The 12,121-nt window shown below is 44.4% G+C and overlaps 1 protein-coding gene across 1 annotated transcript; it reads left to right on the forward strand.

The window, feature by feature from the left end:
- Window positions 1–1,931: 1,931 nt before the first annotated feature.
- Window positions 1,932–8,486, forward strand: LOC149308105 (uncharacterized). The gene is made up of 3 exons (XM_089537017.1): window positions 1,932–2,360; window positions 6,243–6,383; window positions 7,088–8,486. Exons 1-3 carry the CDS (start codon window positions 2,282–2,284, stop codon window positions 7,282–7,284), a joined length of 417 nt encoding a protein of 138 aa, XP_089393143.1. The 5' UTR covers window positions 1,932–2,281; the 3' UTR covers window positions 7,285–8,486.
- The last annotated feature ends 3,635 nt before the right edge of the window (window positions 8,487–12,121 follow it).

Here is a 12,121-nt window from a genome sequence, read left to right on the forward strand (position 1 = left end):
ACCTTTAGGTCATCTTAGACTTATGGTGACCCTAAGGCAAACCTATCATGGGGTTGTCTTGGCAAGGTTTGTTCAGAGGAGGCTTTGCCTTTGCTTTTGCCTTCACCTGAATCGGAGAGAGTGTGACATGCCCAAGGGCACCTAATGGGTTTCCATGGCTGAGAACGGATTCGAACCCTGGTCTCCGTAGACCTAGTCCAACACTCAAACCATTAAGTCTTGCCAGCTCCCTATGGTCCTGGACTGCTTGGAGCATGTCCAGGAGAGGGCAATCCAAATGGTGAAAGGGCTGGAAACCATGCCACATGAGGAATGGCTTTTATGTTTAGCCTAGAGAAGAGAACGTTTGGAGGTGACATGATCACCATCTTTAAATATTTGAAGGGATGCCATATTGAGGAGGGAGCAAGCTTGTTTTCTGCTGCTCCAGAGACTTGGACACGGAGCAATGGATGCAAGATACAGGAAAAGAGATTCCACTTAAATATTAGGAAGAGCTTCTAACAGTAAGAGGTGTTCGACAGTGGAATACACTGCCTTGGAGACCTCCTTTGGAGGTTTTTAAACTGAGTCTGGATGGTCATCTGTTGGGAGTGCTTTGGTTTTGGCACAAGGGGGTTGGACTGGATGACCCTTGGGATCTCTTCTGACTCTGTGCTTCTATGATTTTGAAGCAGCTGACACATTAACTTGGTTAATGAGATCAGTGTGTATCTGGGCATGGCATCTTTAACAGCAACGTCGGTACCAGAGGCAGACATAGCAAGGAAGGTCTAGGTCCAAGGTGACCAGGCGTTCTTCTTTCCCGAGACTTGTCCTGCATTTCAACCTTCAGTCCGAGAAGAATTTCAGAATGTTGAGCATGTCTAAGAAGCATGAACTTACATGTGAATTCATGTTTTTAGCTTTTACTTGGCAAGATCCTACCTTTTGTGGTGCTTTGTCCCCCTCTGCTGTTATGACATCTGGTCACTCTGGACAAGGATCAGGTTCTTCTTACACCCCAAAAGCACAATTAGAAGGTGGGTTTAATAAGATCCAAGGTGCTGAGCGAAAACTTAAGAGAGTGCTAGTTCACTGATAAGTGGTATAGAAATGTAAATGCTATTGCTATAAGGTTAAGAGGTGACATGATAGCCACATTTAAATCTTGGAAGGGATGTCATATTGAGGATGGAGCAAGCTTGTTTTCTGCTGCTCCAAAGAACAGGACACTCTCAGACTCAGAGGATGGCAATAGAAACTTGCCAAAAAAAGCCTTCAAGTTGGAAATGACTTCAAGGCACAAAACAATAACAGCCGCCAAATCAGGATAGTTGGAAGGAATGTACAGCATGCCTGGGAGTTAACTTACTGCCTCAAAATGGTGATGGATCACCACAAAGGATTCTTTTGGGGAAATCCCCATTCCTTGCATCTGTATAATTTCAGCTTTAGGCGTAACACACACACTCTCATCTTCCTGCTGTGAATTTGCAGTGGGTCCTTGGCATCCGCTGGGGTTTGGTCCCAGGACCCCCAGCGGATACAAACCTGTGCATGCTCAAGTCCCATTCAATAGAACGCCATAGTAAAATGGTGCCCCTTATACATAATGCCAACGTTGAGATTTGCTTTTTGGAATGTAAATGTTGTTTGGAATACTTTTAATCCGTGGATGCTCCAATCCGCGGATTAAAAAAACCAGCGGATACAGAAGGCCAACTGTATCCCTGAGTTTCTTACCAGGATTTTGCATGGAAGGTCTCTGTTACGCTTGCAGTGGAAGTGGGGGAGCTTTGGGGGAAAAACAAAAGTGGGGTGGGCAAGATGGGGGAAGCTTTCTCTGCCTAATCCAACTGAATTAGAGGATTTTGAAGTGGATTTAGAGTTAAATCTTGATTAGGGAGAATTTCTCTCTCACAGTCTCTGCACGCTTGTATTAACGGGTAATGATCATGGGTTGAAGAAATAGGACAGAAATAGCTAAGGGTAACACAACACACACACACACACACAGGCTAACGTCTGTTTGTTGACAAGGCAAATTTCTGAGGAGGTGGTGGAGGAAAAGGAGCCGGGGGTGGTGGCGGCGTACGTGTGCTCATTTCTTACACCAGTTTGGAGAGATTCAACGGAAAGGTGTCTCGCTTTCGGAAGATCTGGGATGTGCAGTGAAGATGGAACGGTCCCGCGAATGGAGATTGTAGTACGTGGCATGGTTTAATCTGGCCTTTCCTTAGTCTCCTGAAAGAACATTGATTCAAAAAAGAAACAGAGCCCCAAAAAGATCAGGCCTCCAATGGTGGTGGGACGCATGTTTGGAGCTGCTGCCTATGGGATATGTTCTCTGCTGACAGCCTCTTTCCTGCTTCCGATCGGTAAGTGCTTTTACATTCATTTCTCAAACATATTCACCATTCAAAGGACAACACAGAAATGGGGTGCATCTACACTGTCGGAAGTAATGCAGCTTGGCCCCGCTTTTAAGTGCCGCAGCTGCATCCTATAGGATCCTGGGATCTGAAATTTTACAAGGCCTTCTGTGCCAAAGTGTGCTCATGCCTCACCAAACTACAAATCCCAGGGTTTTGTCAAATGGAGCCATGGTGGTTAAAGGGGACCCAGACTGCATCATTTCTACAGTCTAGATGTGCCCCAAGTGACTTCCAGATTCCATCAGATCTTGGAAACTAAGCAGGTTGTTTTGCTAGTTTCTTCCCTTGAAGACTCAGAGGTGGTTTTTCCAGTTCCTTCCTCTGAAATGTAGCCTCTGCCAACTGGTATTCACTAGTGGTCTCCCATCTGAGTACTAAGCAAGGCTGACCCTGCTTAGTACTCAGATGGGAGACCACCATCTAATACCAGTTGCCATGGGCTATATTTCAGAGGAAGGAACTGGCAAAGCCACCTCTGAGTCTTCCTTGCCCAGAAAGCCCTCTGAAGCTCATGGGGTCACCATGTGTTGACAGGCAACTTGAAGGCACAGACACACACTGGTGACCTGTTGGTTTTCTCTGTCACGTCATAAAACCATAGCGTTGGAAAGTGCTTCATGGGCCATTGAGTTCAACCTCTTGCTCAGTGCAGGATCTCCAGGTAGAACATCTCCAGCAGGTAGCTGTCCAGCCTCTTTTTGAAGACCTCCAGAGAGTGACCTCACCACTCCTCTAGGACCCCTGTGGCACCCAGCCTTTGGTCCTCCATTTGTTTTGGATTTCAGATCCCAGATGCCTTGGCCAGCTTGGCCAACAGTCAGGAATTATGGGAGCTGAAGTCCAAAACATCCGGAGGACCAAAGGTTGGGAACCACTGCTAGGCAATTGGTCCCATTGCTGAACTGTTCTTACATTCCAGAATATCCTTGAATGTAACTTTCTGGGGGACTGTAACTTCCAAAATTGTCCATCTAGCATAGCCGGTGGCAATGGCTAGTAAAATTTGTAGATTGGCTGGAGAATTTAGCGAGGATTACGAGAAGCAATGAGATGCGCTAGTGGTATCTGTTAAGGCTCTTAAAGCAGAATGAATTCTGCAAAGTTTGGCATCTGAACTAGATTTCCATAATCCATACAGGTGACCGAGTTCAGGTTTACCCAGTGCAGAATGTAGAATAACTTTGCCAAAGGCAAAATTGCCGTTTTGAGCATAAGGATGATCCTTACTTCATGCATGACCATTTTTAGTGTCACTTTTCTTTCTTCTGTTTGCATCTTTTGGTGCCAAATGAGACTTGTTTTGGATGGAAATTCCTGTGTTGTGTAACACTTTGCCAGCGCTCAGAAGCAATGAATTAAATCTGACTCATTATAGTTTAATTAATTAACTCTTCTGCCAACAAGGCTTAACCTGTTTGATTGGTAATGCTTCAGAGCATGGAAATAACTGGTCACATTTAACAACGTATTTGCTAATCCATTTCTCCTTTTCTTCTTGGTGCTTGACACTGAAAAGTCTTCCTCCACCTGGCTTTGCACTACAAATCCCACCATCCTCAGCTTTCAGTTAAATGGTGGTATTGTGGTCCAGCAGAAACTTCTAGACTAGAGAGAACTACAATGCTCCCTCCACATTCACTGGGGTTAGGGGTGAAAGACCCCCATGAATGTGGGAAAACTGCAAATACAAAAACACTATCCTTTTTATCTAAGGGGTTTATCACACTGGGGCTACTTTCAGCATTAAAGAGATATTAAAGTGCATTGAAAGCATCCTGCAAATAAAGCGAAAATGGCGGGTAACTGCGCGAACGATGATCGCACACAATTTACAAATAAAGTGATATCGGAAATGCATTGTCACTGAAATCCTGGAAGTAAAAAGATGCACATTGATGCTTCTTTGTGACTACTTTAATGGCAGGTTTTGTGCGATGTCGTGTGAAATCATTTCATGGTTTTTCCAGGATATTCACGGGATAAATGCCCAATCTCCTTCATGTGATAAACCCCTATGAGAACACCTCTCTAGGAATCTCCAGGTCCTCCAGCGCAATTCTATCACCAACACCTGCCAGACGTTGATCTTGGAATCATGCTGGAGGACCTACAAACGGCTAGAGAAGTGTTCTCTCTAGGAACGTCTACGTTCTCCAGCACATCTCTATGGTCAACTTGTGGCAGAGTTGCGCTGTAGGGCTTATAGATTCTGGGAGGGAACATATTATAATCCAAACAGCAAGCAATCCAATCCGCAAAAGTCAAAACCATAAAAATGTGGAGGGTCACTGTATCTGCTTTTGAAGATGGCAAAAACAAAACGTCCCACTAGGGGGCAGCGATGATCACCGATCATGCCGCACTCTGCAATTCCGGCGGCTTCTTTACAAACCAGCCATTTAATCAATGCTTTAATTAACAAGGCATGCAAGTGTTAACAGCAACAAATTGATTGCTGCCTTGGCAATGATCAATGCGGGCTAATTAAATTTTAAAGCCAGTGCTCCAAGCCCTGTGCTTTCTGCCCGCTAACCAGAGCCAAGCCGACTGCCTCGGGGAAGGCTGGCCGCAATCCAAAATGCTAGTCCCAACTAAAGTAGGCTCGCTGAATCAATGGGAACTTGGTCAATCAACGCTTACATGCATTCCATTGATTCAGTTAGTTTACTCTAGCTGGACACCGACAATTGTATTTAGGCCACCGTGTTCACTGTGAAGGCATTTCTCGTTTCTGCAGAGTGTTATACCAGCTGAGCTGCCTCAATAGCTCATACAGTTCTTAAAATTCCCTAACCCCACCAAGTGATATTTTTCAGGCATTACTGGACAGAAAGAATATCGACCAGTGATATATTAGAGCCAGGCTTTGTAGGGATGAAATCCTGGGACTGTTTGGATGAGTAGAAACTATGGGGCTGTGTAGACAGTCCCATAGCAGTGGCCTCCAGCCGCCCCTTTTACAATCAGATCAGGTCCGCGGCAACCGCACATCTGATCTGGACTTTCCAGGGTGCAATAGCTGTGTTGCCGTAGCTTTGCGATGCTACTTTGGCACTATGTTGTGCAGATGCAGCGCCAGAGGAGTGCTGTGATGCTGCATGCCATGTGGTGTGGTGCGCAACATTGCGCCACCCTAGGGGTGGAGCGTGGGCATGCATTGTGTAGACACTACACCTCGACTCTGCCCCCAACCCAGCCTTTAAGGCCAGTGTGTATCGGCGCTTTGACATCAGATTCCCTTTCCTCCTTCTCCATTTAGTTGCAATTTTGGGAATAACTGGAGAGGAAATGGATTTTCTCAGTGATGTTCTGAGTTATCCCTGTTTCTAATTCAAAGTATGGAGCGATGGAGCAAGAAATGCCAGTTGTTCAAACAATGGCAAACCTCCTCTGAACAAATCTTGCCGACACAATCCCATGACAGGTCAGCCTTTGAGTCAACATAAGTCGGAAATGCCTTGAAGGCACACAACAACAACAGCAACAATCATTCCCTAAATACCATTCTTCCCCATTAACATCTTTTATTGTCCTACTTGCAACCTGGGATTTTCTTACCATGATGACACATAAACATGTATTCCTTATGTTACTCTTAAAGAAAGAGGAAGTCTGGACTGTGCAGAGTACAGGTAAGGTCTCTTGGCTGGCTGGTGGTGCAAAAGGGGAGGAACACATGATGCCCATTCCAGATTAAATAGTGAATTCAGTAGCAATCTCTTTTGATGAATGGCTAACTGAAATGTTGGTGTCTGTGGAGGGCGGGAGATGTCTATACAGATTGCTGTTCTTCCATTCACAATGTCATTTCTTCTTCTGTTTCAGCTGCAGGCCTCCAGTGTTATGGCTGCAACATTATCGTCGGCAGCCGGTCTGTTGGCACGGGTTGCACCAGTCCCGAAGTGATCACCTGTTCTCATTCGCACCAGGGCTTCAAGCACAGGTTTTGCATCAAGATGGAAAGCGGTGAGTTGCAAACCAAGAGAGTCTCTTTATTTTATGTCCACACAGGCTGCATTTGCGCTACAGAGTCAATGCACGCTGACATCGCTTTAACTGCCATGGCTCAAAAATGCTATGGAATTTGAGGATTTGTATTTTTTCTGAGATATTTAGACTTCTTTGTCTCTGGGGCACAGCAAAGGACAAATCCCAGGATTCCATAGGATGGAGCTGTGACAGTTAAAGCAGTGTCAAACTGCATTAATTTTGCATTGTAGCACCACCATCTCCTCTCCCTGTTATGTACCATATTTCTTTTTAAAATGGGCCACAGTGTGCCTCTCTGACTAATTCATTTTGAAAATCAAAGGTTCCTGGGGTGTCAGCCCTAATTTGGGAAACAAAATAGTAAAATATATCAAAGCTAAAATGGTTAGGAATTAGCCTTCTTTAGCAGAGTGGCAGAAAAGCATGCCCCAATCTGACTCCTTTTGCTTGGGAAAGAAGCCAGTGGAAAGAAATCAAGGTTTTATCTATCAAGGAATAAATCAATTGAAATAAAGTTATCTCGACACTGTTCCTGGTTATAAATCCCCACCCCTACATTGGATTATTGTAGTTGCATTTTTTGCAAATCTTGCATGCATTTGCGAAGTCATTCCTAAATAGGCTGTTGCTTTCTTTTTTCTAATGGACTGCTGTCTCTCTCTTTCATTCTGCCTGGCCAGTGGTACTGGGAATCCTTTTGACCAGTGGATGCGCTACATCCCGTCATTGCCAACAGCAAGAGCTTCCAGGAGTCCGGATCCATTGTTGTGACAAAGATCTTTGCAACAGATCCCCGAAGGCACCCCTACCAGACTCTTCATGCCTACTATCCTACCTCCTGATTTTCTGGATGGTCATCATCACCTTCCTCTTTTGAAGGAACACCAGAATCCCTGATTGATGCATGATACAAAGAATACCATCCCATCCTGGCCCCAAATCTCTTGGCTGCTCTCAAAGTCCCCCCACCTGGCAATTCACCTTCTTTGGGATTCCTTTCCCCCTTCTTTCTCCATCATCCACACCTCTGGTGTTGCTCTGGTTGAGATCCAGCACTGGTGGAACATTGTTCCCCTTCCTCCTCCTTTCCCCATAGTTCTACTTTGTCCACAAACTTAACTCTCCACGACAAGATTTTGGGAATTCAAGGGGTAAGGCTGCATTGTGAAAGGAGAACGCTCCAAGTTCTGTTGGATCCCCTGTTCTACCTGTAGGTGCTTTTCTCCCAGAGAGGAAGGCAGCATGGTGTAGTGGTTTGAGTGTTGGACAAGGATTCCAGGGGACCAAGGTTCAAATCCCCACTCAGCCCTGAAAGTCCACTGCATGGCCTTGAGCAAGTCATGCGTTCTCCATCTCATGAAAAGGCAATGGGAAACCTCCTCTGAATAAATCTTCCGAAGAAAATCATGGGATGGAGTTGTCATAACTCAACTCGAAGGGACAGAACAACTTTTGGCTGCATCCGCACTGCAGAAATAATGGAGTTTGGCACCACTTTAACAGCCATGGCTCAGTCCATTCTGGGATTTGTAGTTTTGTGAGATGTCTAGCCTTTGTAAACTACAAATCCCAGAATTGCATAGCATTCAGCCGTGGCAGTTAAAGTGGTGTCAAAATTGCATTGTTTCTCTAGCGCAGATGCGTCTTCCCAATATGGGACTCAGTGGGGCTTACAACAATGTTAGCTTTTTAAGAAACCACTGGTGAACAGAAGTTTTAAAAGCATTAAAGTATGAATGCAATTAAAACAGTAATTTAAAACAACATAAAGATGTGTTACATCCATTTTGTGTATTAAAACTAAACGTGCGTGTTGCACATCCTTCTTGCCCAGCTTGTTAAAACCAAAGTCCAATTTCAATGAGAAGATCTCTGCCTATAGCCATACTGTTTTGTGTCTTCATTCCATATTTTGGGTAGATTGAGGGAGGGAAGTATGTATGTGTGTGTGAGTCTGTATTCCAAGCGGTAAGGAGTTTGCCATCAAATATTGTTATATCTAAATAGTAAGCACCACTTTCTTGGGAAGCAGGGTGATAGCATTTCTGGTGACTGTTGGCTTTTCTCATGCTCTTTTGTAAGAACGGTTACGTCAAAATAAAGTCGTTTAAGCAGATGGCTTCTGGATTTGATCAAGTGTTAACCATTTTCAGTATAGAGTGCTTTGTCCTCTCCCTGAATGCTCCAGGGCTTCCAAAAAGCAATCTCCTTGCCCCAGTCCTATCCCCCTCGTGTGTGAAAATTCATACCCTCCAACTTTTTGCAGTTGAAAACCAGGAGAAATGCAGCCAAGATGACAAATATTATTAATGAAGAGGACACCAACTGGGAGAGGCTGCAACAAATTTGCCCAAATTTCATAAGAACGGCGAGTCAATTCTTTCTCCTCTCCCCGCTGTTGAGTTAACTGACTGCAAACAACTTTTGCACTCTGAACTCACTTTGCAGCGATTGATGTAAACTGAGAACAAAGGAGGAGGCAAGAGAAACTGGGATCCTTTAAAAAGTGTTGAAATAGCGGGATGAGAGAGGATTAACTGGGACTCTCCTTGCTAAACTGAGACAGTTGGTTTTGGGAATACAGTGGTCCCCCTGTATCAGTGGATTCTTTTCCCATGGTTTCGACCATCCATGGCTTGAAAGCACTTTTAAAAAGATAGAAATTCCCCAAAGCAAGCTTTGATTTTGCTATTTTATATAAGGGACACCATTATACTATGCCATCGTATTGAATAGGACTTGAGCATCTACAGATTGTATTGGAACCAAATCACAGAGGATAACAATGGCCCACTATATTTTGGAATTCTGAATAAGGGAGACTAACTCAACCTGTACCCAACTTTCCTTAAGGGCTGCTTCTTTTCATGTCTTGCTTCCCTTCTGCCTCACGGTGTCACTGCTGTTTTCCCAATGGCTTCGCCAGTGTTGCTCCACCAGCATCCGTCTCTCTGTCCTCCACTGCCACCCACCCACCCAACCGGTACTAAAGCCATCCATCTTGCAACCTGTAAGAGGCCTGTTGTATTTAAGGAAGCTGAAGTGTGCCTGAACTCTTTAACCTTTGCCCTTCGCCTCATGTTTTTCAGCCTCGGGGTAGCGGATGGGCTCCATTGCGCTCTGCAAACCAGGGCTGCTCTTAGGCCAACTGTATGTCTCTGCTCATTCATTCTTCCTCTCTCCCCTGCTGGATTCTATTAGCACCCTGAGGTTGAAAATGCTACTTTGGAGCGGTCCAGGGCAATCTGATTTATACCTGGGAAGGACCAGCCATTCATCTTGTGCCGTAGAACTAAAACACATGTACATTTGGTGAACAGAGAAATGGATCTGTACAGCTAGCAAGAGCCAGCGTGGTGTAATAGTCTGAGTGCTGGACTATGATTCTGCAGACTAGGGTTTGAATCCTGATTCAGCCATGTAAACCCACTAGGGAAGTCAATGGCAAAACCTCCTCCAGACAAATCTTGCCAAGAAACACCTATGGCAGGTTCGCCTTAGGGTTGCCATATGTCGGAAACGACTTGAAGGCTCACAACAACAGCAATGCAACCATCACCATTCTAAACTGAACACCCTTTCCCTACACCATCTTTCAGCCTCAGAGGATGGCAATGGCAAACCCCCTCTGAAAAAACATGCCAAGAAAACCCCATGATAGGTTTGACTTAGGGTCGCCATAAATAAGAAACCTAGTGTATGCAAATACTTTGGCCAAGGTGCACCTGATCAAAAGGCAAAGATTCCCCTGGACATGTGTATTGGGAAAAGGTGCTGCCATCTTTTGACCTGTAGTTTAATCTGAATTGTATAGTGGGCCTTTGGTATCTACTGGGGTTTGGTTCCATAATCCTCCATAGAAACTAAAATCCGTGGATGCCCAAGCCCCATTAAATACAATGCTTTGAGTGTTGGACTATGATGTTGGAGACCAGGGTTCAATTCCCACCTTGGTCATGAAACCCACTGGGTGACTTTGGGTAAGTTGCATACTCTCATCCTCAGGGGAAAGCAATGGAAAACCTCCTCTGAACAAATCTTGCCATGAAAATCCCATGATGCCTTCACCTTAGGATCACCTTAGGACAGGTTGTCCACTCCCAAGAAAGGTCAGAAGATGGCAGCACCTTAGGATCACTATAAGTTGGAAATGAATTGAAGACACACAACAACAACAACAAAGCGAAATGGTGTCTCTTATATAAAATGGCAAAAAAAAAAAAAATCCTTTTAGAATTTGTATTATTTTTGAATATTTTCAAGCTGTGGATGGTTGAATCTGTGGATAAAAATCCATGGATTCAGAGGGCCAACTGTATGTTTTTAACTGCAATCTTTTAAATGTGTATGTCATTAGTCATAAACTTGGGGGGAAAAGGAAAGATATAAATGAAATTAATAAGTTAATAATAACTGATCATGGACATGAATGCGCTCACACTTTTAAGAAAGGTGCGAGACGTTTATGAATGTTCTAACTACACACAGCACTGTTCAAAAAGCTGAAAGCAAAGCAGCAAATACTGTTTGCAGGACGAAGAGGATGAGGACAAGGATGAGGCGGAGAGCCTTCCTCTCCTAAGAACTGGAGCCCTTACAGGGAAAGGTGGCACAGATCTTTCAGATTCTCCAAGGTTATTTTACACTTGCAAGTAAAAGCATGTCCTCCCCACCTGCGCCTCTTTCCTTTTAACTTAAGCTGTTTGTGCATCAAAAAGCTGTTTCGGGAAGAAAAGGAGGGGAAAAAAGCCTCAGTAGCTCAAGTGCTGCCTTTGTTTCAGTCTCCAGTGAGTCCTGGGCTTAAAATAATTCCAGTTTAAAGCACGCCTTGACATCTTGCCCAGATGCAGATGAGAGCGAGCGAGCGAGCGAAGGGGAGTTTGGATTTGTCTTTGCAGGAGAAATTTGGAGAGCTTTCAGTGAACTGGGTTGCAAACTGTGGAATCCTCCTCTCTCTCTCTCTCTGTTCTGAACTCATGTGTGTTTGTGTGCCTGCCCTCCGGTTGCTCCAGTTTGGCAGAGAAAATCTTGACTAATCCTTTGCCTTCCCACTTTTTCAGCTGCTTTTGAAATGTCCTGGTTTCTTTCTGCTCTTCTGCCTTTTCCTCTTCCTCCTTTGCTTACTTCAATTGCTGCAAATTGAGTTCAAAGTGCAAAAGGTGGTGCCATAGTCACGTGCCCCATTTCACCTTTTGGGGTGCGCAAGGCTTTTTTTTGAAGCCATGTATGATGCACCCGCATATGATGTGCCCATGTATGACGCGGGCACACTGTAAGTAAATTTATGCTGAACATAAAGAACACAAAAATGATGACCACAGATGATCTACATAAATTCAATCTAGACAATGAGGAAATCGAAATAGTTAACGTTTTCCTGTACCTTGGATCAAACATTGATCAGAAAGGAGACTGAAGTCAAGAAATCAGAAGAAGACTAGGAATGGGAAGGGCAGCAATAAAAGAACTTGACAAGATCCCAAAGCATGAAGACCTACAACTGAAAACTAAAGTTAGAACAAACCAATGCATTGCATTCCTCATCACCTTGTACAGATGTGAGAGCTGAAGAAAGTGGATGATAAGGACATAAACCTTTTTGAGATGCGGTGCTGGAAAGAGTGCTGAGGATACCAGGGACAGTTAAAAAGACAAACAAATGGGTCTGAAATTCAAATCTGAATTCTCCCTGGAAGCCAAGGTGATCCTACTGA

This window comes from Sceloporus occidentalis, unplaced genomic scaffold, assembly GCF_023333645.1.
Source record: "Sceloporus occidentalis isolate IW3139 unplaced genomic scaffold, rSceOcc1.0.p SCAF_8, whole genome shotgun sequence".
NCBI classification, from domain to species: domain Eukaryota; kingdom Metazoa; phylum Chordata; class Lepidosauria; order Squamata; family Phrynosomatidae; genus Sceloporus; species Sceloporus occidentalis.

What these genes read in the sequence shown, in the direction of transcription:
- LOC149308105 (XM_089537017.1), top strand. Translation starts at nt 2,282, where the DNA reads ATGGTGGTGGGACGCATGTTTGGAGCTGCTGCCTATGGGATATGTTCT. An exon ending in CTCTTTCCTGCTTCCGATCG is followed by an intron (nt 2,361 to 6,242) that starts GTAAGTGCTTTT and finishes CTTCTGTTTCAG; the next exon opens with CTGCAGGCCTCCAGTGTTAT. An exon ending in TTGCATCAAGATGGAAAGCG is followed by an intron (nt 6,384 to 7,087) that starts GTGAGTTGCAAA and finishes CTGCCTGGCCAG; the next exon opens with TGGTACTGGGAATCCTTTTG.